At 40.4% G+C, this 22,801-nt stretch overlaps 3 protein-coding genes across 3 annotated transcripts; 2 read left to right on the top strand and 1 right to left on the bottom strand.

Moving 5' to 3' along the window:
• The first annotated feature begins 4,550 nt into the window (after positions 1–4,550).
• Positions 4,551–8,513, top strand: morn4 (MORN repeat containing 4). Its single transcript, XM_083898107.1, has 5 exons — positions 4,551–4,604; positions 5,087–5,160; positions 6,447–6,561; positions 6,641–6,750; positions 7,704–8,513. The coding sequence occupies exons 2-5, from the start codon at positions 5,094–5,096 to the stop codon at positions 7,850–7,852; spliced, it is 441 nt and encodes a 146-aa protein (XP_083754233.1). The 5' UTR covers positions 4,551–4,604; positions 5,087–5,093; the 3' UTR covers positions 7,853–8,513.
• A 6,279-nt stretch (positions 8,514–14,792) lies between these two features.
• ankrd2 (ankyrin repeat domain 2 (stretch responsive muscle)) lies at positions 14,793–17,429 on the bottom strand (the record flags this gene model as incomplete). The annotated part of the gene is made up of 8 exons (XM_083897455.1): positions 17,333–17,429; positions 16,618–16,716; positions 16,420–16,527; positions 15,678–15,776; positions 15,500–15,598; positions 15,259–15,357; positions 15,054–15,152; positions 14,793–14,876 (listed from the first exon to the last, which is right to left on the bottom strand). Exons 1-8 carry the CDS (start codon positions 17,381–17,383, stop codon positions 14,793–14,795), a joined length of 738 nt encoding a protein of 245 aa, XP_083753581.1. The 5' UTR covers positions 17,384–17,429.
• Positions 17,430–19,091: 1,662 nt separating this feature from the next.
• On the top strand, positions 19,092–22,597 carry st3gal7 (ST3 beta-galactoside alpha-2,3-sialyltransferase 7; the record flags this gene model as incomplete). The annotated part of the gene is made up of 7 exons (XM_083897454.1): positions 19,092–19,243; positions 19,322–19,448; positions 19,530–19,876; positions 20,990–21,176; positions 21,247–21,390; positions 22,278–22,424; positions 22,505–22,597. The coding sequence occupies 7 exons, from the start codon at positions 19,092–19,094 to the stop codon at positions 22,595–22,597; spliced, it is 1,197 nt and encodes a 398-aa protein (XP_083753580.1).
• Positions 22,598–22,801: the final 204 nt, after the last annotated feature.

The raw sequence follows: 22,801 nt of genomic DNA, 5'->3' as shown, positions 1-22,801 counted from the left end.
TTAAAATGGTGTAGACTCAAACAGGGATGTATATCTTTGATGAAGTGAGCCATTATCCAGCTTCCAGGTGGAAACAGCAGGACCTGGCAACCCAAAACAGTTCCTTTTTAAAATAGACCACATATTTGTGTGTGTGGTGTTTTAATCACCACAGGACCTAGATCACGGGTCTCAAACTGGCGGCCCCCAAATCAATTGCATGTGGCCCACCAATTAATATCAACTTATAATGAGTTTAGAGCCGAAACGATTAATTGATTATTAACCGATTGCTAAATTAATCTCCAACTATTTTGATAATCAATGAATTGGTTTGAAGCTTTTTTCCAGATTATAACAACATTTCTGATTGTTTTCTCTTCTTAAATGTGAATATTTTCTTGCTTTCTTTGCTCCACATAACAAAGAAATAATGACATAGTATAGTAAGATGTTTTTTTAAATCAAATTTTGGACGACATACTAATGTATGACATTTTTGTCAAATTTATGACCGAATCATTTTGGTTTGTGGAAAAAAACAAGACATCGTCATTTCCTGGTCATTTTATGGACCAAACGATTCATTGAGAAAACAAATCAACAGATTAATCGATTACGAAAATAATCATTAGTTGCAGCTCTATACGAGTTATTCCTGTATGTTTTTTTTATTTATTGTTATTATGTTATGTTACTATGTCATAAATATGTTTATATCGTCAACTTGTTTCATTCCATATCAAAACAATCACTTTTTAATGAGGTCTTAAGTGAAATATCATCATAAATATTATTATTTCCATGTCTTTATGTCAAAAACTAGACACTCAGTGGCCCCCAGGTCATTTGTGTTTGACCTAGATCGAAACATTCTAATGCAATTTGTTGATATTATTGTCTTAAATTGAGACTTTGATGCACAAACTATGAACTGTTCAGCCCTACTGTGCACAGGGGTTAATATCTGCTCTGCTCCGTCTGTTGTGTTATCACAGAACGACAGCATGGCGACACTTATCCACCCCTACAGCGCCTTAAACACACACACACACCACTACGCAGCGTTTAATTCTTTGTATTCTGAGAGGTCACACGCGTCAAAAAAACTAGCGTTTAGAGCTTTGGGAAGTTGACGCCGTGTCGTCGTGAACGGAAACTCACAGCAGTGACCGGGGTCTCTCTCCGCCACTTCCTCAACGCAGTAATGTGCAATGCGCGGCCACGGAGAAGGTTGATCTGTGCAAACAAGTCTCCTTCTTCTTCTTGTTGTAAAATGTGAAATGAAAACACCGTCATCGCCCTCCCCCCATCCAAAGATACAGTATCATCACACGGGCACGCGCGTCCCTGCAAAACGAGCTCTCTTTTGGCCGACGCAACGCCTGACACTCCCTTTAAAAAAAAAAAAAGTGCCCTTTAAACAAACTACGGCAACGCCAGCGCTTCGCTAAAGTGTACACATACGATTTAGGAACAATACAAACACACAGCGAAGCCCACAAGTAGCGCACTGCTGACACAAACTCTGACATTTGACAAAAAAAAGTGTTAAGGCCGAGAGAAAGGGAAGCCGTGGAGGACAAAAAAGTCGCTCGGAGATGCCCCCAAGTGAGGCAGGTAATAGAGGGTTATTTACGCCGATACTGGCCGCACACGGGCGGGTTTCGGCTCGCGGAATCGTACCGTGCGTCGCAGTCGTCTTCCTTACCTACACAGTGAATGAGTTTGTGTCGCCACGAGTCAAGTTCCTGCCGAAAGCCGCGCCTGTCGATTGTGCATTGCTGCCGTTTGCACTGACTCGCCATTTTCTATCGTTCTTGTCTGGCGGGCACCAGCACGGGAAGAGGAAGCGCTAGCTCGGCTGCGTGGACGCGCGCGCGCGCGCGCCCCCGCGGCAGGAAGCCGATCCAGAGGAGGAGATGATGATGATGATGATGAGGATGAGGATGATGATGATGAGGATGATGAGTGCTGGAGCTCACAGGTTATTACGCTCGCGGACTGCAGCCAAAGCAAACACAGCCAGAAATGATACGCATGTTTTTCAGTTTCATAAATGTAAATAAATGTGTTTTAAGTGGAAGATTTTATCGAGTTTTACATTAAATCACTAGCTGATTTGTCCAATTTGGGCTACTGTAGAAACAAGATGGCAGCCTCCATAAAGCAAGGCCCATGCTTTAGTACATATGATTCAGCTTTAACTCAGTATTGTCCAATTGTATTGTCTTTCATTTAATTTTTAACTCGTAGTAGTAGTAGTAGAATTATTATTATTATTATTATGAACTCAACATTTTCATTTAATTTTAAAGCTATTATACGTACACATGTTTTTCCAAAAAGCACAGGGTTAGTTAGTTATTTATTTTAATATTTTTATATGTGTACATATTGAAAATCACAAAGTATATACACTAAATCTAACTGGAATAAAATTCCATCCATGATATTTCAAGCAAGATATCCATGATGATATTTCACAGAATTTAAAGAAGTCAAATGCTTGTTTTGATACTGAATGATGCATACACTACTTCTTCATGTGTAATAACATATTTATGATGCTAAATAAATCTATACACACCAGAAACGGATAAATAATAATAATAAAATAGAATAATTATACCCTCTTGTGACCATCATAATATTCAGGCCGCCTGGATTTATTTAGATTTTTATGGCTGTAGAATTGTCAAAAAAAATGTTCAGTGAGTTTTTCCACGATAACGTTCACTTTTGATTTTAAGAATTACGGTGCTGAGAAGCTGACGTCACAGACGTGGTGTGGCGCGCTGGTTAAATCCAGTCTGTGATTGGACGGTCGTCCTGAGGGGCTACCGTAATGACAAGTATATGGGCGCAAATGTCTATTTCTCTGCTTTCTGGTATCCATCCATCCATCTGTCTTCTACCAACACATCCTGTTAGCTAGAGGAAGAGGAGGTTGCAGGCCATGTTTTCATTATAACATGATAGTAACCCTTCTGTTACCAATCATTTTTTTTTGCCATAAAATCCATATAAATCCAGACAGCCCCATTATCTTGATGGTCATAAGAGGGTTAAGTGGGGGGGCCTCATATGGCCCACGGGCCGCCCGTTCGACACCATGCACAAACCCTACCAGCTAAGTGTGCACCTGCCACTTTAAATCACGTCTTATGGGTGTGTGTGTGTGTGTGTTTTTTTTTTTTTTATTGTCAGGGGTTTGTGTGTAGTCTTTATTCCCTGATGTCCTCTCCATAAATACACACACATATATTATGCCACCGTGTGTGTAGTTGTTAGTACACGACTATGGAAACCTATATCCGCCAGTGTGGAAAAAAAAGATCCCACTATCTCGAAATAAAAGCTAGTATCTCAATATATTGACTTAGTGTCTCAAAATAATGACTTAGTATCTCAAAATAATGAGATAGTATTTCAATATATTGAGATAGTATCTCAATATATTGAGATAGTATCTCAATATATTGACTTAGTATCTCAATATAATGAGATACTATCTCAATATAATGAGATACTATCTCAATATATTGACTTAGTATCTCAATATAATGAGATAGTATTTCAATATATTGACTTAGTATCTCAAAATAATGAGACAATATTTCAATATATTGACTTAGTATCTCAAAATAATGAGATAGTATCTCAAAATAATGACGTAGTATTTCAAAATAATGACTTAGTATTTCAATATATTGACTAGTATCTCAAAATAATGAGATAGTATCTCAAAATAATGACGTAGTATTTCAAAATAATGACTTAGTATTTCAATATATTGACTTAGTATCTCAAAATAATGAGACAGTATCTCAATACGATGAGATAGTATTTCAATAAATTGAGATAGTATCTCAAAATAATGAGATAGTATCTCAAAATAATGAGATAGTATCTCAAAATAATGACTTAGTATTTCAAAAATAATGACTTAGTATTTCAATATATTGACCTAGTATCTCAAAATAATGAGATGATATCTCAAAATAATCAGATAGTATCTCAATACATTGATTTAGTATCTCGAAATAATGAGATCGTATCTTGAAATATTGACTTAACCCTAGCATCATATACTATATGCTAGCTAGCTGTTGCTAACCACGACAGCCAATCAGAGAAAGCTTTAGATGAGAGTCAAACGCAGCCGTTTGTCAGGCTGCAGTGATGCTGCGTTCACGTGCGGTGGGAGTTTAGTATTGCATTTTCGCTTGGTCCAACACGACCGTGACTTGTAACGCTTTACCTGTACTGCTGTTGTACAGCTAAACACGCTGCTGGCTCTTTATCGACAATACGAGTCGAAAAAATAACGACGTGGGTGTAATTTCACCGGGGTTTTTCCCCGTAGTCGCTGTAAAAAACCACCGTGTCTGTACATTCACGACAGGCTAACAACGAATATGCTGTAAACTAAACTAGTGCGCTTAAACGACACGATTTGAAGAGTGCTAATCGCATTTTCCCGAGTTTACACGGAGGCGCGTGAACGCGACATACGTTTCCCAGCCGGTGTTTTCATGGTTTTGACGCCCCTCGGCCGCTGTTGTTGTTGTTGTACGGCGGTTTCCATGCTTCAGAGGCGGCTAACCAAACGTGGTGTGCAGGTAAACCATCGCAGCACATACAAGTGTTTTCAGGCGATTTGCATGTCAAAAAATAGCTTATATAGACATATATATGTACGCGTGTAACCTGTACTGTGTGCAGCACCATGCACTGTACTGTGTGTAGATGCTGCTGCTGTAAGTTAAATATATGTATACATGTATACTCGGTGTCAGAGCAGCTGATCAATTATTTATTCAGCGTGGGTAAAATTACACCCAAGTGTCGTCCTGTAAACACACTGTGAAAGCCAGAGATATTCAATGTATTATGATCAATGTGTTTGATCGATTTTCGATTATTATGTCTGCAGTCACACTGTCAATCAATCATCCAATACAACTTTATTAAACAGCAGCTTTAGTATTAAAAAAATGCATTACACAGTAGTTAATACATACAGTAATAAACGATCATAGATAGATAGATAGATAGATAGATAGATATGTCTTACCTGTGACCGTGTCTTTGTTGAAACCAGGGAAACCATGACTCTGACCCGAGGATCTTTCACCTACGCCAGTGGGGAGGAGTACCACGGAGAGTGGAAAGAAGGTAAGAAAACATCAGCAGCTTATATATATATAAATACAGACAGAGAGGAAACAAACAGGACATAGGTAGTGTCTAAAACATCATTTAATCTTAAGATCCGTCAAAGCTTGAATTCAGTAAATAAACTACAAAAGTGATATATGCATGACCTAGATTCCACAGTCGTCCGTGGATATATATATACATATACTGTATTTCCCTAAATGAAAACATGGTTTCGTGCACACAAACACTTGTTATTGTGATAGTTATTAAAGCTGCTGCTGCCGCCGCTGCTCACAAGACCCTGACAAACAGCACCAAAGAACGCTTCAAATTAGAGCCGCCGCATTAGCAAAGGCAATAAAAACCCTCCGTTATTAGCGCGACGAATGCTCCTCCACACCTAGCATTGAAATGTGTTCGATCATAGCACGAAAATAATGTTTGACTCTCTCTCTCTTTCTCCCTCACATGCTTACAGTGACATGCAAGTTCAAGCTATTTAGTTCAATCCCAATTAGGCAGCGTTGGTAACTCATGACAAGCAGAGACAGATTTACCAGCTCTGGCTTTGTCAAATCTTCTGGATTAGACTTTGGGCCCCGTTTGGGGGGGAATCCTGGACTGTCCTCTGTCAGCCAAACGAGACCGACCCGAGGTTATTTTGTCTCGGTGTCGGGGTTTTCAGCTGCTTTTAGAAACTTTGAAGCACAGTTTTGCACTTTAGAGGAGACACACTTATTCAGACGGGTATCTGACATGATTTTTAAACCTCAGTAGTGGATAAAAAGTAGTATATTCCTTTAGTGTTCTCACAGTCTTGGATCCTAAAGTAGAAACCTACAAAAAAAAAACTGCTGGATTAGACTGCCGTAATTCCCGCTACACAGGAGGCAGATGGATGGGAGTCCTAATTCAGGAGTAAACCTTTAACTGACAGAGGGCGGGAGGGGGGGGGGGAGCGAGTACTTAAATCTAAGCATGTTCTGTTCTCATGTGACATATTTACGACGCTGTGGGAAAATGAAATCCCCCGATCACAGTGCAAGGTTCAAATGTCACACAAAACAGTAATCTATAGAACGAGCGTTAAGTACGGGCAAAAAAAAAGGTCTGTTGGATTTAAATCGCACCCACGAAAGGTTTCAGAAGTCAAATCTACTACTCGAAAAACCACCCCTGTGCTGCCTCTGTATACACACAAACGCTCCCTCAGTCAGACACAGACACTGTTTTTGTTCATAAAGACCAAATAGAGGCAGAATAACAACAACAACAACAACCGCGTCTTGCTGCTTTCGCAGGTCGGCGACACGGCGTCGGTCAGCTCAAGTTTAAGGACGGCACGTGCTACACGGGCCAGTTCGAGAACGGACTGTTCCACGGCTCGGGCGTCCTGCTCTTCACGGACGGATCCAGGTGCGTGAGACTTCTTGCGTCCTCAAAATCGTCGCTAAAAAAATTGTAAATATAAATGACGTGTTCTTATCCACGGCAGGTACGAGGGAGAGTTTGCGTACGGGAAGTTCCAAGGCACGGGCGTCTTTAACCGATACGACGGCATGAAGTTTGAGGGGGAATTCAAGGAGGGACGTGTCGAGGGATACGGTAAGTCTGTTACACCACTCTGTATCGTCTCTAGAACGTTGGTTATAGTTTGTGCAAGTACACTTAACGTTCAAAACAAAAATATAACCAGTGCCGTGCAGTAGGTTAACGCGCGTTAACGCGTGACACGTTTCCATGACGACTGACTGGAAATAGACGACGCGCATGATGACGTCGTGTTTACGTGCCGCGACACCGGAGTCCAGGCAACCGTTTACCAGTTAGCTCCGTTAGCTGCGTTAGCTCCTTTTAGCGATGTAAGCGTTCTGTTTAGCAAAGGAAAAGAGCAGCGCACCAAATAACTAGCGTACCTGTGTATTGCGTATGTGTGCCTCTGTTTTTAGTTAGTTACCAGCTGCATTAGCTCCTTTGAGCGCCGCTAGCGAGCCTACAGTCGAACTGTGGAGCGGTCTGTTTATTAAAGGAAGAGAGCAGCGCTAACAAATAACTAGCGTACCTGCGTACTGCTTATGTGTGCCTCTGTTTTTAAAGTTTAGCGTTACTTTAGAGACTCGTGACTCCCGATTGTTAAAATGAGCCTCTAAAGTAACGCTAAACTTTAAAAACAGAGGCACACATACGCAGTACGCAGGTACGCTGGTTATTTGTTAGCGCTGCTCTTTTCGTTTAATAAACAGACCGCTCCGGTTCCACTGTAGGCGCGCTAACGGCGCTAAAGGATCTAATGCAGCTAACGGAATATGTACATAGGTGTATAGAGGCCCATTTCCAGTGTTCTAATGGTACATTGTGTTTGCTAATGGCGTTAGAAGGCTATTGGATGATGAGAAAACCCTTGTGAAATGATGCTAGCACAGCTGAAAACAGTCAATGTCAATGTCTTGACTATATTTTCGATTCATTTTGCAACTCTTTTGATGGAAAACACAACAAAAATGGTACGGGCGAGCCCAAACTTTAGTAGCGTACTGTATGTCTGCATCTGTTTCCAGGGCTGCTGACGTTCCCAGACGGCGCTCACGGCGTCCCGCGGAACGAGGGCCTCTTCCAAAACCACAAGCTCCAGAAGAGAGAGAAGTGTGCAGGAGTGGTGCAGCGAGCGCAGGCGTCGGCCTCCGGCGCTCGCAGTCTCGCGCTTTGAGCGCCGCGGCGCCGCGAGGTGGCGGTCAGGTTTAACAGCACCTTCTAACAGGGAGGAGGCCTCAGGCCTCAGGCCTCAGGGGACGGCTCTGTGACCAGCTCTTTCTCTCTGGGGGATGCACATTTACAGGTGTGCAAACTGACCGAGACAATGGAAATGCACAACACCGTGAAGCACACACACACCACACACACACACACACACACAGCACAGGTCGCCGTTCTGCTCTTAATCTGATTCTTGTACAGATAAATAGTGTCTTAGCCGTTAGCTCTCAGACTTCATGTGACTGAAAATGGAAGGCGCTCTTCTTATCAGTTGTTGCACATGTGTGTATTTTAAAGGGTTTTTATTCTCCTGCATTAGGAGCAGGAGGACGTGTACAGCGAGTCCTAATAGGTATTAAGATTACGACACTTACAAACGGCTTCCCCTCGACGTCAAATCAGCAACGGGGCATGAGGACGCATATGCATGCATGCAAGCATGTGGCTAACACGGCACATTCATGCTTTTCTGCTCATGCACACCTGGTGGTGATGATAAGGAACAAAGAGGTGGAGCTGACTGTATGGACACGGATCAATGACTGTATATATATATTATATATATATATATATGTGTGTGTGTGCGTGGAATGACACAAAAAATGCAAATTTTTCTGTAAGCGCTTTCATTTCATTCAGTTATTTTAATCATTCTATAATGGCCCGTTCACATGAGGACCAGTGAGGGAGGGTTTTTAACCAACAAAGTGAGGTCATTTTTACAAAGTGAGGACATTTCGGCCGGTCCTCACTTTGTTTTCATCGAAATCACTTCCTTAGGTTGTAAACATGCTATACTCTGTTTTTAACACAATTTGGTACAAAAACAACAGTTTTCCAGCCCTGGTGTTTCACACACCTTTTTGCTCTGGGGCTCCACCTGCAGACATTTTCATGTACTGCATCCAGTAGTTCGGTATAGATGTCGTTCATGAATTAGATGTTTGTAATTGTGTTGATTTACAAAGTGGAAAATGCTGGTTCTCACTTTGTCAGCAAAAAAATGGTCTTTGTTTACTTTAAAATGACATCTGAAATTGATTTTTTTGTTGTTGTTGTTGTTAATTCTGTGACTTTACTGTCATCGATAAGCCGCTTCCAGGTTTTTTCGGTTGCTTAGTAACAACACAGACACGACGAAAAGCAGCGAGTCAGTTCATCACGTCTCAAACGTCTCGGGCTTTAAAATATGACACCGGCAGAAGAAGAAGGCCGTGCTCACATGTGGGGGGGTTATTTATCGCCGTTTGGATCTGTGGACGTGAAGCTGTGTCGTCCAGCCTTATATATACATATGTATATATATATATACAGTCATTGGCATTGTGTCATAATGTAGGATATAAAACATCGTCAGACCTCAGAGATTCACACAATGTACTTTTGGTGAAATAATGAATGTAAAACAAACTTTTCTTGTTGTTGCTGTTGTTATAGATACTGTACATGTGACAGGACACCTTTAAAATCTCAACATATAGTGCTGCTGCTGCTGCTGCTGCTGCTGCTGCTGAAATTCATCATTCACAGAATGCATGCATCTTTTTTAGTCCTCTCTTAGTGTTCTCTCTGCAGGAGATCAGTATTCACATTATGCCTTAAAAACAAACAACAACATGTCGGTGTTTAACATATAGATGATTGCCCTGAAGTGTCCCTGACTTTCATTTCTCATTACTGAACACACCCAGCAGCTGACCCCTCTGCTAATATAGCAGACCCCTAATATATATCTATATATATATAAAGATATATATACCTGATATACATTGAAGAGTGTGTAATCCTAATCTACGTGTGTGCATAGACGTTTACTGCCATTTATCGTGCATTTTTATGAGTTTGTTAACCGTGATAACCAACGTACAGTACATACAGGTTTACCTGTATAGATAATAAGAGATTAATTCAGTGTACTTGAACTGTTTATAGGCCTTACAACTTAGCGTCTGTATAGAAGTGACTTGTCTAGGGTTAGGGGTCTCAAACTGGCGGCCCCTGGGGGCCACATGCTGCCCCCCCCCCCCCATATTATATATGTTTGCTAGCAATGTTTTTAATAACGGTAATAATAAGACATTTGGTCATAATTATCCTATTATTAAATGACAACATTCAATTACATATATAAATACACTTGTTAGGGCCCGAGCCACGAATGGCAGCGGCCCCGAAACGGCTCCTGGTACGAATTTTAATGACAGTTGTCCACACTGTTTTTTATGCAATTCAAAATAAATGTCTGTTTTTGATATTAATACATTACACTTTTGCATCATAAATAGTATTATTTATTTAAGGCGCCATATGTAAGAATGTGGCCAAAAACGGTTACTACATTCAAATTCAAAATACCGAGGTCTTTTAGTGTCTCGTTTTCTGACGTAACTGGCAACCCGTGGTTGCGCGGCAGCTGAGACTCTACTGACTGCAATGATTGGTAGACGGCGGTAGGTGGCGCCACATGCAAAAAAAAAAACATGATTTCAAAACATAAACATGATTTGCAGTCTGCAAAATATATTTTTTTCAATGCGAATATTTTGTCTGTACTGTTGTTGTTGGTGAGTTCAGTTTGTTATATGAACATTATTCCTGAGTCTCTGTGACATATTAGGAGGATTTTACGGCCAGTTGCTTTAGATTTATTACATAAAGTACCTTTAAGTATACACGTGATATCATGATGCAATATTGCGAACAGTTATTTTTTTCCCACTTAGGCCGGCCCCCTTTTGACCACAATAAATGCTCATTGGCATCCAGGTCGTTTGAGTTTGAGACCCCAGACTCTAGGGTTTCCCTTGCACCTCCAACCAAAGACAATCACGTTACACCGTTACGTTACAGGCGTCTACAATATTGTTGTGTTACTTATTGCAGAAAAAACAAATCTATTTGGGGCTTCAGTGCACGAGGAGAGGAGGTTCAACAGCGTTGTAAATATTTGTGAAGTCTCAAACTCTGGATTATTGTTTCTATTCTCTGAAGGTTAAAAAGAAAGAAAATCAATACTCTATTATTATTATTATGAGTCTATACGGTAACAGGGAAGCTGTGCATGCATCAGTGCTGCTGTATAACGTGTTAAAATCATGTACTTTTACTTTCTCTGCTCGAGCCGTCTTTGCCTACGCACAAGTTGGCGCCGAAAACGGTGGAATAACAAATTCCCGTTCTCTATACAAGAAACAAATGGTGCTTTTAAAAGAGGTGCCTGTCCAGACTTTCACATGCCTGGAAAAATATCATCGCCATGGTTACCTTTACCTTTTTTTTTTCTCCCAGTCGTTGCTTTGAGAGTGCTCTTTGACAAAAGTACTGTGCAGTATCCAAAAAAAATGCTCGATGTGTTGAATAAAAGCCTGGTATTGGAAAAAGAACTGTGTTTTTCACTGGAGAGACACACACACACACACAGACACACACACAGAGGTAGTTTTAGCAGGTGTTTGAACGCACAACCATGTCATGGATAAACAGGTTTCTCTCGTTTTTTGGCTGCTGCTCTCCATCCCCCCATCCCCCGACTCAACACAACAGCACTCTGTTATTTGAGCAGATATAGACTCAAGGATACAAAGACACATACACTAACACCACATGTGACAACATCCTTGTATTGTTGCATTGGATATAAAGTCAGTGACAGTTAACAGCCAGTTTTGACTGGAACAGGAAACACTGTGTGTGCGTGTGTGTTCTTGTACTTATGGCACACTGAGGACCAGTGAGGGTTTTTTAACCAACAAAGTGAGGTCCCTTTTCAAAGTGGGGACATTTTGGCCGGTCCTCACTTTGTTTTCATCGAAATCACTTCCTTAGGTTGTAAACTTGCTATACTCTATACCTTCCTCACTTCCTTAGGTTGTAAACATGCTATACCTGCAGACACAAACATCAACAATGTTAGTGAACTAGCTAACGAACGTAGCTTCAAATGACTGCTGTCCGATGCTACGAGCCGTAAACAGCTAACGCGTATGAAAGCGCGAAAACTCCCTGGCACTGGTCAAACACGTTTGTGCATGCACATAAATCCTCATAGAAAATGCATTGGAGGGTATGTTTTTCGAAAAAAAAAACTTTTTTTTTTGTTTACATGAGAGTCAAGGGGAGAATTGAATTTGAACACAAACATCAACAATGTTAGCAAACAAGCTAACGAACGTAGCTTCAAATGCATTGGAGGGTATGTTTTTCGAAAAAAACAAACTTTTTTTTTGTTTACATGAGAGTCAAGGGGAGAATTTTCGGGGCGATTCTCCACGTCTATCAAATCGCCCCAGAAGAGGCGGAACCATAAAACGTGACTTGAATCTGACGATTCTGATTGGACAATGACATACAATAATATGTCTAGAACAGTGTTTCCCAACCCTGGTCCTCAGGGAACACTGCCCTGCCGTGTTTTAGATGTCGCCCTGCTCCAAAAACACCTGATTCAAATAAATCGCCAATTCTGCAAAAGCCTAATAATGAACTTTGTATTTAAAAAAAAAAAAAAAAAAAAAAGTTAAACTTTTGTTCAAATGTTTTTTTTTTTTTAATGTTTTTTCAACTTTTGTCAATTTTTTTTCAAAAACGTTTATGTTTCAAAAAAAAATTATATTTCAATGTTTCAACTTTTGTAAAAAAAAAATAAAAATAAAAATATTACATGTTTCAACTTTTGTAAATTTTCCCCCAAAAATGTAATGTTTCAACCTTTCGTCAATTTTTTTTCAAAATTTTTATATTTTAACTGAATCAGGTGTTTTTGGAGCAGGGTAACATCGAAAACATGGCAGGGCAGCGTTCCCTGGAACACTGATAAAAACTACCTTTGCTGGCAGAGACGGCTGAAAGGAATAATAGTATTAAGGATCTTTGGAATTGCTGAGGGAAAAAAAATTCTCTTTCTCCTCCTAGTTGGGAGGGCGTCGCCCAAATCGTCCCTATACACCGTCCGCCCCCGCCTGCAGACATTTTATCGTACTGCACCCAGTAGTTCTTTATAGATAGTCATTCATTAAGTCAATATGTGTAATTGTGTTGATTTACAAAGTGGAAATGCTGGTCCTCACTTTGTCAGCAACCCGGTCCTCAGTATGCAGCAAGTACAAGAATGTGTGTGTGTGTGTGTGTGTGTGTGGGGCTGATAATCTATCTGATGGAGCCACTCGCTTCTCAACGCAAGACTTCAACCAAAAATGCGTTTGGAGTCACCGGCAACGACGTCAACCGCTAAGAAAATGAACGGCTGAACGTACGCTACGACAAACCGGAGAGGTCGTGAAGTTTGGATGAGGAAAACCTACCTCATGGGAATTTGAGCCACTGATGACAGAAGGAAAATATGTCCACTGAGCTCAGCCTTTGAATCCCCCTGACTTTAGCGGAGGACACACAGCACAGCTCTCTGTGACACTTGACAGCTGATGACTCAAACAGTCACCACAGCACAGTGCTCTGTTCTCTCTGGCCTCAGGTCTGTTGTCTCAGTTCATTCTGAAGACCCACTCGTCCAGTTCTGCTAGAAGAAGAGACTTCCTGCAGGAATGAGTGTGTGGCTTCTTCACTGCTGACCTCTGTGGGGTCAATATTAAAGCTCATGTTTGTCACTTGGTTTGTCAGAGCTCCTGTTCATCGTCACATGAGGCCAAGTTTGAATGCTTCTTTGAGCTCTTTAAAGAGCGGGATCAAAGGGATCAAAGGGAAGTCTTGTGGTTGGGGGATAAATATGTGTGTTAAGAGACAGTGAAAACATTGGTGACCTTTGACCCATGTTGACTGAGACATGATGTGTTTTTTACACGTTTGACTTTAATTTGTAAAGGTTTGTCCGAGATTTGTGTCTTTTTTGCACGACACAAGAAAGAAGAAGCCCAAACTTGTAACTAAGCGACGATGTAACTATTACTCTGAGTACATTTTAAACTAGCTACTTTCTTACTTTAACTTGAGTACATTTTTAGACCAGTACTTTTACTTGTACTTAAGTCAAATTGTATCCAAATCGTGGTACTTTTACTTGTACTTAAGTCAAATTGTATAAAAAATAATGGTACTTTTACTTGTAAAGTCAAATTGTATCAAAATAGTGGTACTTTTACTTGTACTTAAGTCAAAGTGTATCAAAATAGTGGTACTTTTACTTGTACTTAAGTCAAATTGTATCCAAATAGTGGTAATTTTACTTGTACTTAAGTCAAATTGTATTTTACTTGTATTTAAGTCAAATTGTATCAAAATAGTGGTACTTTTACTTGTTCTTAAGTCAAATTGTATGAAAATAGTGGTACTTTTACTTCTACATAAGTCAAATTGTATGAAAATAGTGGTACTTTTACTTCTACATAAGTCAAATTGTATGAAAATAGTGGTACTTTTACTTCTACATAAGTCAAATTGTATGAAAATAGTGGTACTTTTACTTCTACATAAGTCAAATTGTATCAAAACAGTGATACTTTTACTTGTTCTTAAGTATTTTACTTGTATTTAAGTCAAATTGTATCAAAATAGTGGTACTTTTACTTTTTCTTAAGTCAAATTGTATCAAGTTAGTGGTACTGTTACCTGATGTAGAATATTTCCGTACTGTCTTCCGTCTCTGCTTTTTAACAACACATAACTTATACATACAGCCGTCTATTCAACAACTTTAAATCTTTATATAACCATCTTTTAATAATATTATAATTCCAAATCATTAATGAAACACAAGCGTGATCCTAATATGACTAATCGCAGAGGTCAAAGGTTGTCGGTGAGCAAACACCAGAATGTACGGTGAACCTGAGACAGAGTCACAACAAAGTGACATTAGAAAGAACACAAGTACATTTATATATATATATATATATATGTTTACATTGCACTACACTTCACTCCTCTCTTATTGACGCGTCTCAGTCGGTCTTGTGCAGCCTCTGCAGTGTCTCCACGACGTCGACCTGCCACTCTTTGACCTGCTGCACTGCCGTCAGTCCATCCTGTAACACAGTCAGCCTGTTTTTAAACATCAATCTGTAATATTACACATCATATAGACACAATGTTATATATATGACACTCTGCCTGTTGTCACGAGTATTCCACGTGGATCTCAAATGACACAAAATTCTCCGTTAACGGCCGCCTTCACGCTGAATCAGACGCGCTCGACTCACGTGGTTTGTCATTTTGGTGTCGGCTCCCGCGGTCGTGAGCAGCTTCACGATCTTGTATCTGTTGAGGCGCACGGCGTCGTGCAGCGGCGTGTCGCCTTCCTGTGAACACAATACACGCATTAATAAATAATAATAATAATAATAATAATAAAAAAGGATATGCAAACTGAAGTGGAACACGTGGTGAAGCGTTTCCTCTTATTACCCGGTCCCTGGAGTTGAGTTTGGCTCCACAGGACAGCAGGTACTCCACAATGGTGCTGTGGCCTGTTCTCGTGGCCACGTGCAGAGGTGTGCTGCACAGCTGCGGCGGACATTGTGACTTGTTATTTATATGCAAATCCACATATAAAGAGCATCTGTATATATATTATATATTAGTATGGACACACACAGACACATATTTGTCCTGACAGATGCAGCAAAAACCTGAAACGTAAATGCACCTTATCTCTAGCGTTCAGGTCGGCCCCGTGGTTCTCCAGGACTTTGACCACGTCCAGGCTTCCTCCTCTGCAGGCCCAGTGTATGGCACTGGATTCCAGCTGAAACGCAGCAGCGCATTTAGCGACACTGACGTCAAACCATCAAACCACAGCGGCCTCAGATCGAGAAGACACTTACTTGATCTTTAAAGTTGATGTCGGCTCCTTTATCGAGAAGACTTTGGACGACTGCGGCGTGTCCCTCCAGAGCGGCGCGGTGCAGAGCCGTCCTCTTCAGCTGCAAGACGTGAATGCACATGAGCGGAAAATGATGATGAATGAATGAATCTATGCTCAAATCCAGGGGTTCTCAAAGTTTTGATCCCCGCGGGCCAATTTAGGAACCCAACATTGGACTGAGGGCCGCCAAAGGAAAAAAACCCAGAAAGAAATCCCATTTGTAATCATTTTAATGACCAGATTGCAGTTCTACAGTTTAGCGTTAAGTAATTTAAGCATTAATATAATGTAATTTAAGCATTAATAGAATAACGCTTTATAATTTACTGGGTAAATTACCCAGTATTTTGGCCATTGTTCTTACCTTCTAATTACAGGTTAATACCAAGTAACACATTTCTGTTACCATATATTTACTGAGTAAATAGCTAGTAATTGTGGGCTGTAGCTACCTGCTTATTACCAGTTTATAACACAATAATACACTAAAATTCACCATATAGAAACCAGGTAAATACCCAGTGTTTTTGTTTACACTTATTGGTCTGTGTCCAGTAATGTCCAATAAACATTTAACAAGCTTAGTAGCTCCTGGATTAAAACTATCAACTGTGATTCATTGCGGGGCCACCAGAAATGTTTCTGCGGGCCGCCATTGGCCCGCAGGCCGCACTTTGAGAACCAACGCTCAAAGCACATACCTCATCGTGGACGTTAGGGTTCCCTCCGTCCGCCAGGTACTTGTCGACGACGTTCAGCTTGCCCTGAGTGGCTGCGTTCATGAATTCTGCCGTGTCCACGTGGTCCAACTGTCAAGAAACAGAAAGAGGGAGACGTCCAGTTTCAACGTCCTCTCGTTTGCACGTGAAGATAAGGTTTCCTGAAAAGCTGCTGCTCACCACCGGGTCGTCCACGGACTTATTTTCCCTCGTGCACAGCTCTATGATGTTTCCTTCGTCGTTCAGGTCCATGATCTCACGGCACACTCTCTCATCGGTCTAAAAATAAAACAAATGTCATAATAATAGTAAGGAAAAGGTGCAAGAATATGTTAAAGTCAGTCCCTATTGTGTTTTCTATGTGTCTTTTGTGTATATATGACTATTGCTGTGTTCAGAAAAAGATAAAGTTGGAGCATAAAAAACAAAGATATCACAGAAATATCTGTGTGTTTATAATACAGGTCAAAGGTTTCCTCGTGTGGGGAAACCTGAACTCGCCGCAGGACGTAAACACAGACTCGCGCAGCGATGACAGCGTTTGACAATGACTCAATTTGCTGCTGTGCTTATCGTTATCTTGTCCCAGCGGTGGCACAAGTGAATGAGGATTATCATAGACGGAGGTGTGTTTAATGTCATCAATCAAACGAATTACAGACACGGCAACACAATTTGAGGACAAAATGCTGTTTAAAAGAGAGGGAGGAAACACTAGAGTAACTAGAATTAATTAGTATGTTACTGAATTATTATTATAATAATAATAATAACCAAAGAGATACTACAAGAATAGAACAAACTATTGGGGGGAAATAATACAAAGATAAATCAAAAGACAATAAAAACAGAGTAGAGTTTTAAATAAAGTTAAGATTTAAAGTATTAAACCTACCTGAACTCTCTTCTCCGTCACGTCGGCCGTCCACTCCACAACATTCTCCATTTCTGTTTGTTTATAAAGAGGAAGAATAACGGTCAGTAAAAGAATAATTGAGCAGCTGAAATCTTTGTGTAACATTAACTAAAAGCTCTGCTGGATAATAAAAGAAAGGAAAAGAAAGAAGGGAGGTGAAATAAATCTGGTGTATGATGATGATGATGATGATGATGATGCTGTGTTACTTTATGCAGAAGTGCTGCAAGCACAGAGGCTTGACAGGAACGCAGGGGTTCATGGTGGGACGGACACTGTGTTAACCCAGTAAACAGGTGTGTGTGTGTGTGTGTGTGTGTTATTTCTGAACACCGTCCAGCTCTGCTCCCCGTCGTCCTCCCCGTGATGACACACATCCACATTCACACACAAAGCCTTTAAGCACTTTCGCTCAGGTTGTGAACCGAGGGACCTACGTCTCTTTTTTGAGGAACACAGGGATTAGGTTATATATATACATATATATATATACACATATAGATGTTGCATTATACGATTAAATGATACAGCAATCAATCACTGTCCAGCCTTAGCTCAGGTATTATTGTTTATTTTTTTAGATCCTCTTTCTTTTCTTGCTGTGGGACATTTACATGCATTGCTGCCATGAGGGGGCAGAGGCAGAGGCAGAGGCAGAGGCAGCAGGTATTAATGGTTAACCAGTGTTATTTATTAAAGGGAAGTGGCAAAGTTCAGCAGCAGAGTGGGAAGAAGCTGCTGTTGCTGCTGTTGCTGCCGAGCCATTTTAGCTCTGCAGGACCTGCCTCATCAGCCAGGAAACACAGTGATCCATCAGCTGCTCTGTAAGTCACACATCGCTCATAATATCACGTAAACAAATGATATAGTGATGCTTCTGATTGCTTCCTGTGCGCAGAAACTGTTTGATTTAAATGATGTGATATGGAGAATATGAGCTCCATAAGCAACAGTAAATGATGTGCTGTAGGTAACATTGATATCTTACATATACCAGCTTTAGTGTCTTGTTTTATTGCCAGTGTATGTGTCATAAATGGATACGGTTGTCTTTTGTTTCTATCACACTTGCTGTATTTTGTAATCTTTATTTTTTTTTATATATCTTTAGCAAAAGGGTTACAATCTTTGTTTACAGAAATCAGGCTGGAGTTGTATTTATGTAAATACTTTTGTCACTAGTCACATTTTCAGCCACAACCGATTATTTTTATCTCATAATTATGACTTTTTATTTCATAATTTGAATTTTGATCTTAAAATTTAAACTTTTTATCTCATAATTTCGACTTTTTATCTCATAATTATGACTTATCTCATAATTTTGAATTTTTATATCATAATTTTGAATTTTATCTCATAATTTCAACCTTTTATCTCATAATTATGATTTTTTATCTCAATTTCGACCTTTTATCTCACAATTATGACTTTTTGTCTCATAATTTCGACTTTTTATCTCATAATTATGATATTTTATCTTATACTTTCGACTTTTATCTCATAACCATGACATTTTATCTCATAATTTCTACTTTATCTCATAATTACATTTTATCTTATAATTTCGATTTATCTCATAATCATGACATTATATTACATAATTAGACTTTTTATCTCATTATTTCGAGCCCAGCTTCGGCCTTTACCATTAACCAACAAACCCAGAAAATACTAAATGAATATATGGCTCCTACAATCAACAATGTGTGTTTTTCCAGTTTAAGGTGAGGACACGATGGTGACATTGAATCACTTGAGTGTCAAAGACCAGGACGATGTCTCCCTGATGCTGCCTGAGGCTGCAGACTCCTCAGTCATCAACACACCCGTCCTTCACAGGCAGCGAGAGCTCACAAAAACTGTGTCCAGGAGATTTTTCCTCAGCAGGTAAGAACCTCTACAGAGATATATACTATGTGTTTTTATTTAATGTTATTTGTATATATTTTTCCCTCTATGTTACAGAGGTGAGAACCTTGCCTTCAGTTTCGTGCTTCTTATCGGATGCTACTCGTCCGTTTTGATCCCTGCATATTTCCCTGTAGATGAGGTGGAAACTCTCAGCAGTGACGTCCAACATCTCAAAGGTCTGGTAAGAAAACACATCTTAACAGTCACTCAGAATTAATACTTAATTTTTCTGTTTAACTATGTGTTTTCGCTTCTTTTTCAGGTCTTACTCAATCGCTCAGCCGCACTGCTGTCAGTCAAATGTCAGCCTCACTGGAGCTTGAACCACCTGAAGTCTCTGTCCTCTGAAGTCTCTGCAGGCCTCGTGGACATCCCTGTGTTTATGCAGCAGGACAGGCCCGTGTCCCGGGATCCGTCCCAGGATCTGTTCCCTCCTCTGGGGCTCCGGGGCAGTGAAGAGCACCTGGCCCTGGCTCTTGACGCTCTGCCTGAGCACAGTCTTCCTTACACAGTGGGCAGCTGCAGGCGATGCATGGTGGTGGGCAATGGAGGGGTTCTTCACGGGAGCCATCTTGGATCTCATATAGATCAATACGACATTATTATCAGGTAAGTGAGCCGTGTGCAGGTGGCAGAAGATAAGGTGGAAATATGAAAGCAAAGAAATGAGTTTGAAAAAAGGAAGCGATACATTTTAAAGCTGTACTACGGAACTTGTAAATATGTCTGCTAACATCGCCAATTAGTCAGTGTGTTTACGTGCATGTGAACAGTCTGCTTTTAGTCGGACTAAGACAATAATTTGGTTTTCTTAATGTCATGTGAAAAAAAAACAAACAAAAAAAAAACCTTAGTCCGACTACAACAGAGCTAGTCTTAGTCGGACTAACATACCGGGATAACGTATACGCTTAGTCTGACTGGAGTTGGACTGATTTTAGTCGGACTAAGACAATAATTTGGTTTTCTTAATGTCACGGGAAAGAAAACGTTAGTCCGCCTACAATCGAGCTAGTCTTAGTCGGACTAGCATACCGGGATAACGTGATTCATAGTCCGATTACTCCTGCATGTATACGCCTAGTCTGACTGGAGTTGGACTAAAGTGAGACGGCTGCCAACAGGTTAACAGAGTGTGACTGAAAACACAAACATTATTTTTTTTTTTTTTGCGTACACACCACTTAGTCAGTGTGTTTACTTGCACGTGAAAAGTCTGATTTTAGTCGGACTAAGACAATAATTTGTTTTTCTTAATGTCATTGGAAAAAAACATTAGTTCGCCTACAATCGAGCTAGTCTTAGTCGGACTAACATACCGGTATAATGCTGCTGATTCATAGTCCGATTACTCCTGCATGTACACACTTATAGTCTGACTGGAGTTGGACTTTGCTCCCCACAGAGAACCACAGCACGATCCGTCTCGATCCGTCTCGCCGTCTATCCGTTTGTTTTCCTGTGACGTAAAAGGTCAACAGGAAACTGATTCAATACGCGCTAGCTGATAGAGATAGAGATTCAGCGGAGGCGGAGTCACAGACCTACACAGCCAATTAATAGAGTTTCTTACTCGATCTTCATACTTTCAGAACCTTCATCAGGTCTGATAGTATTGCCTGACAGAGCCTGTTGTCAGACGGATACAGCAAACAAATAATGTTACGCAGAATCACCAAAAGTTACACACTGCTGCTTTAAATAAACCTTCTCTGTTACCAGGCTGAATAACGCTCCAGTGATTGGCTTTGAAAGAGACGCCGGCTCTCGCACCACCGTCCGCCTCCTTTACCCAGAGGGAGCTCCTCACTCTGCAGAGGACTACAAGAAGACCGCCACGGTCGCGCTGGTGGTCTTTAAGAACCTGGACCTAGACTGGCTCACTTCTGTCGTCACCAAAAAGCCTCTGGTACAAACTCACGCCTTTCATCACATTCACAGCCTCATTATGAGCTCAACGTTCATTTTTGACCTTTCAGAGCTTTTGGTCCAAACTGTGGTTCTGGAGGGAGGTGGTGGACGAGATTCCTCTGAGACCGGAGAGCTTCAGGATCCTTCATCCGGAGATTGTTCGCAAGACGGGAGAAGTCCTACAGAGATATGTTCTGACCGGAAAGAGCAACGTGAGTACACACATCACATACTGTATATAATGTTAGGGCTGGGCGATATGGCCTAAAAATAAAATCCCAGATTTATTTAATAAAAAATAGATATTCGATTTAAATTGGTTTTTTTTTTTTTTTTTTTTAAATACTAAAGACAAAATAATTATCATATGATGTACTGTGTACTATGTAAATACATCCTCCATGACCGTAGCACAGACTCTGACTGATCTAAGGCCCTATGAAATCCATTTTATATTTTCCCAAATTCAGTTTTATTTTTTTCCAAATTTTGTTTTATCCGTTTACATTTTTTAGAATTTTTTTTTTATTCTGTTTTTTTTACCTTTTATACTTTACTTTACCACCATAGAGTGTGTGCTTTTTGTGTCAGTGAATAAAATGGCCATAGAAATGCAACTTTCTTCTTGAATCCACTGAAAAATCCAAAAAAGTGCAGGAGAGAACAATCGATATTTTTATTTTTAGAATCGTCCGGAACCAAAAACTCGATTTAATCGATAAAATCGATAAATCACCCAGGCCTACAGTATATAATGTACATATAATGTGATTTCTAACCTCACCTGTTCAGGCTTAATTATACTGCATGCATTCATACAATTGATTCATAAAATTGTTCATTCATTTCATAAAGGGGTGACACTCAGGTGGAGATATATCATATAGACTAATAGTTGGTCTTATATATATATGACAAATTAAAGAGCCAGTGTGGATAATAATTGGAGTGTGTAGTGCGATAAATGGAGGAACCCTCACCTGAATATGGCCTTCGCATATCAGATAGTGTCCATCTTTGTTGGTTGTGCATGATATTTATGTTTTATTTTATTTTATGTATACACTACTTACAATAAACTCATCGTCTTAAGTAGATGGTGCCAACGTTAGGTGCCAGCGCGGTGGTGATGGCGCTGCAGCTGTGCGACCACGTGAGTCTGGCGGGGTTCGGGTACGACCTGCAGCGCCCAGAGTCCAGGCTTCACTACTACGAGAACATACGCATGGATGCGATGAAGGCTCAAGTAAGTTTCAGTGCCGGTCCAGCGTCAACAAAAACAAAAAAAGTAATTTAGTGATTTATTTATGGTTCGTCATCATCCAGGTAGTGCACGACGTCGGCGCTGAGAGGCTCTTCCTGAAGGACCTGGTGGCTGCAGGAGCTGTGAGCGACCTCACAGGAGCTTTAAGGAGATGATATAGTGAACTCCACGTGAACTCAACCCCCCCCCCACCTCCTCCTCCCACTGTGAGACTGTATATAGATAGACCTTATGGAAGAATCCTACACAGCACAGACTGACCTTTAAAAGTGCTCACAGTCTCACAGAGAGGAGCCGGAAGCGTGAATAATTGTGGAAAGTCTATCCTCCTTTTTTCAATCCAGTGAACCGACTGTTAC

The sequence above is a fragment of the Microchirus variegatus genome, assembly GCF_963457635.1.
Source record: "Microchirus variegatus genome assembly, chromosome: 11".
Lineage (NCBI taxonomy): Eukaryota > Metazoa > Chordata > Actinopteri > Pleuronectiformes > Soleidae > Microchirus > Microchirus variegatus.
The sequence above is the reverse complement of the archived record's forward strand: the minus strand, read 5'-3'. Positions and strand labels throughout refer to the sequence as shown.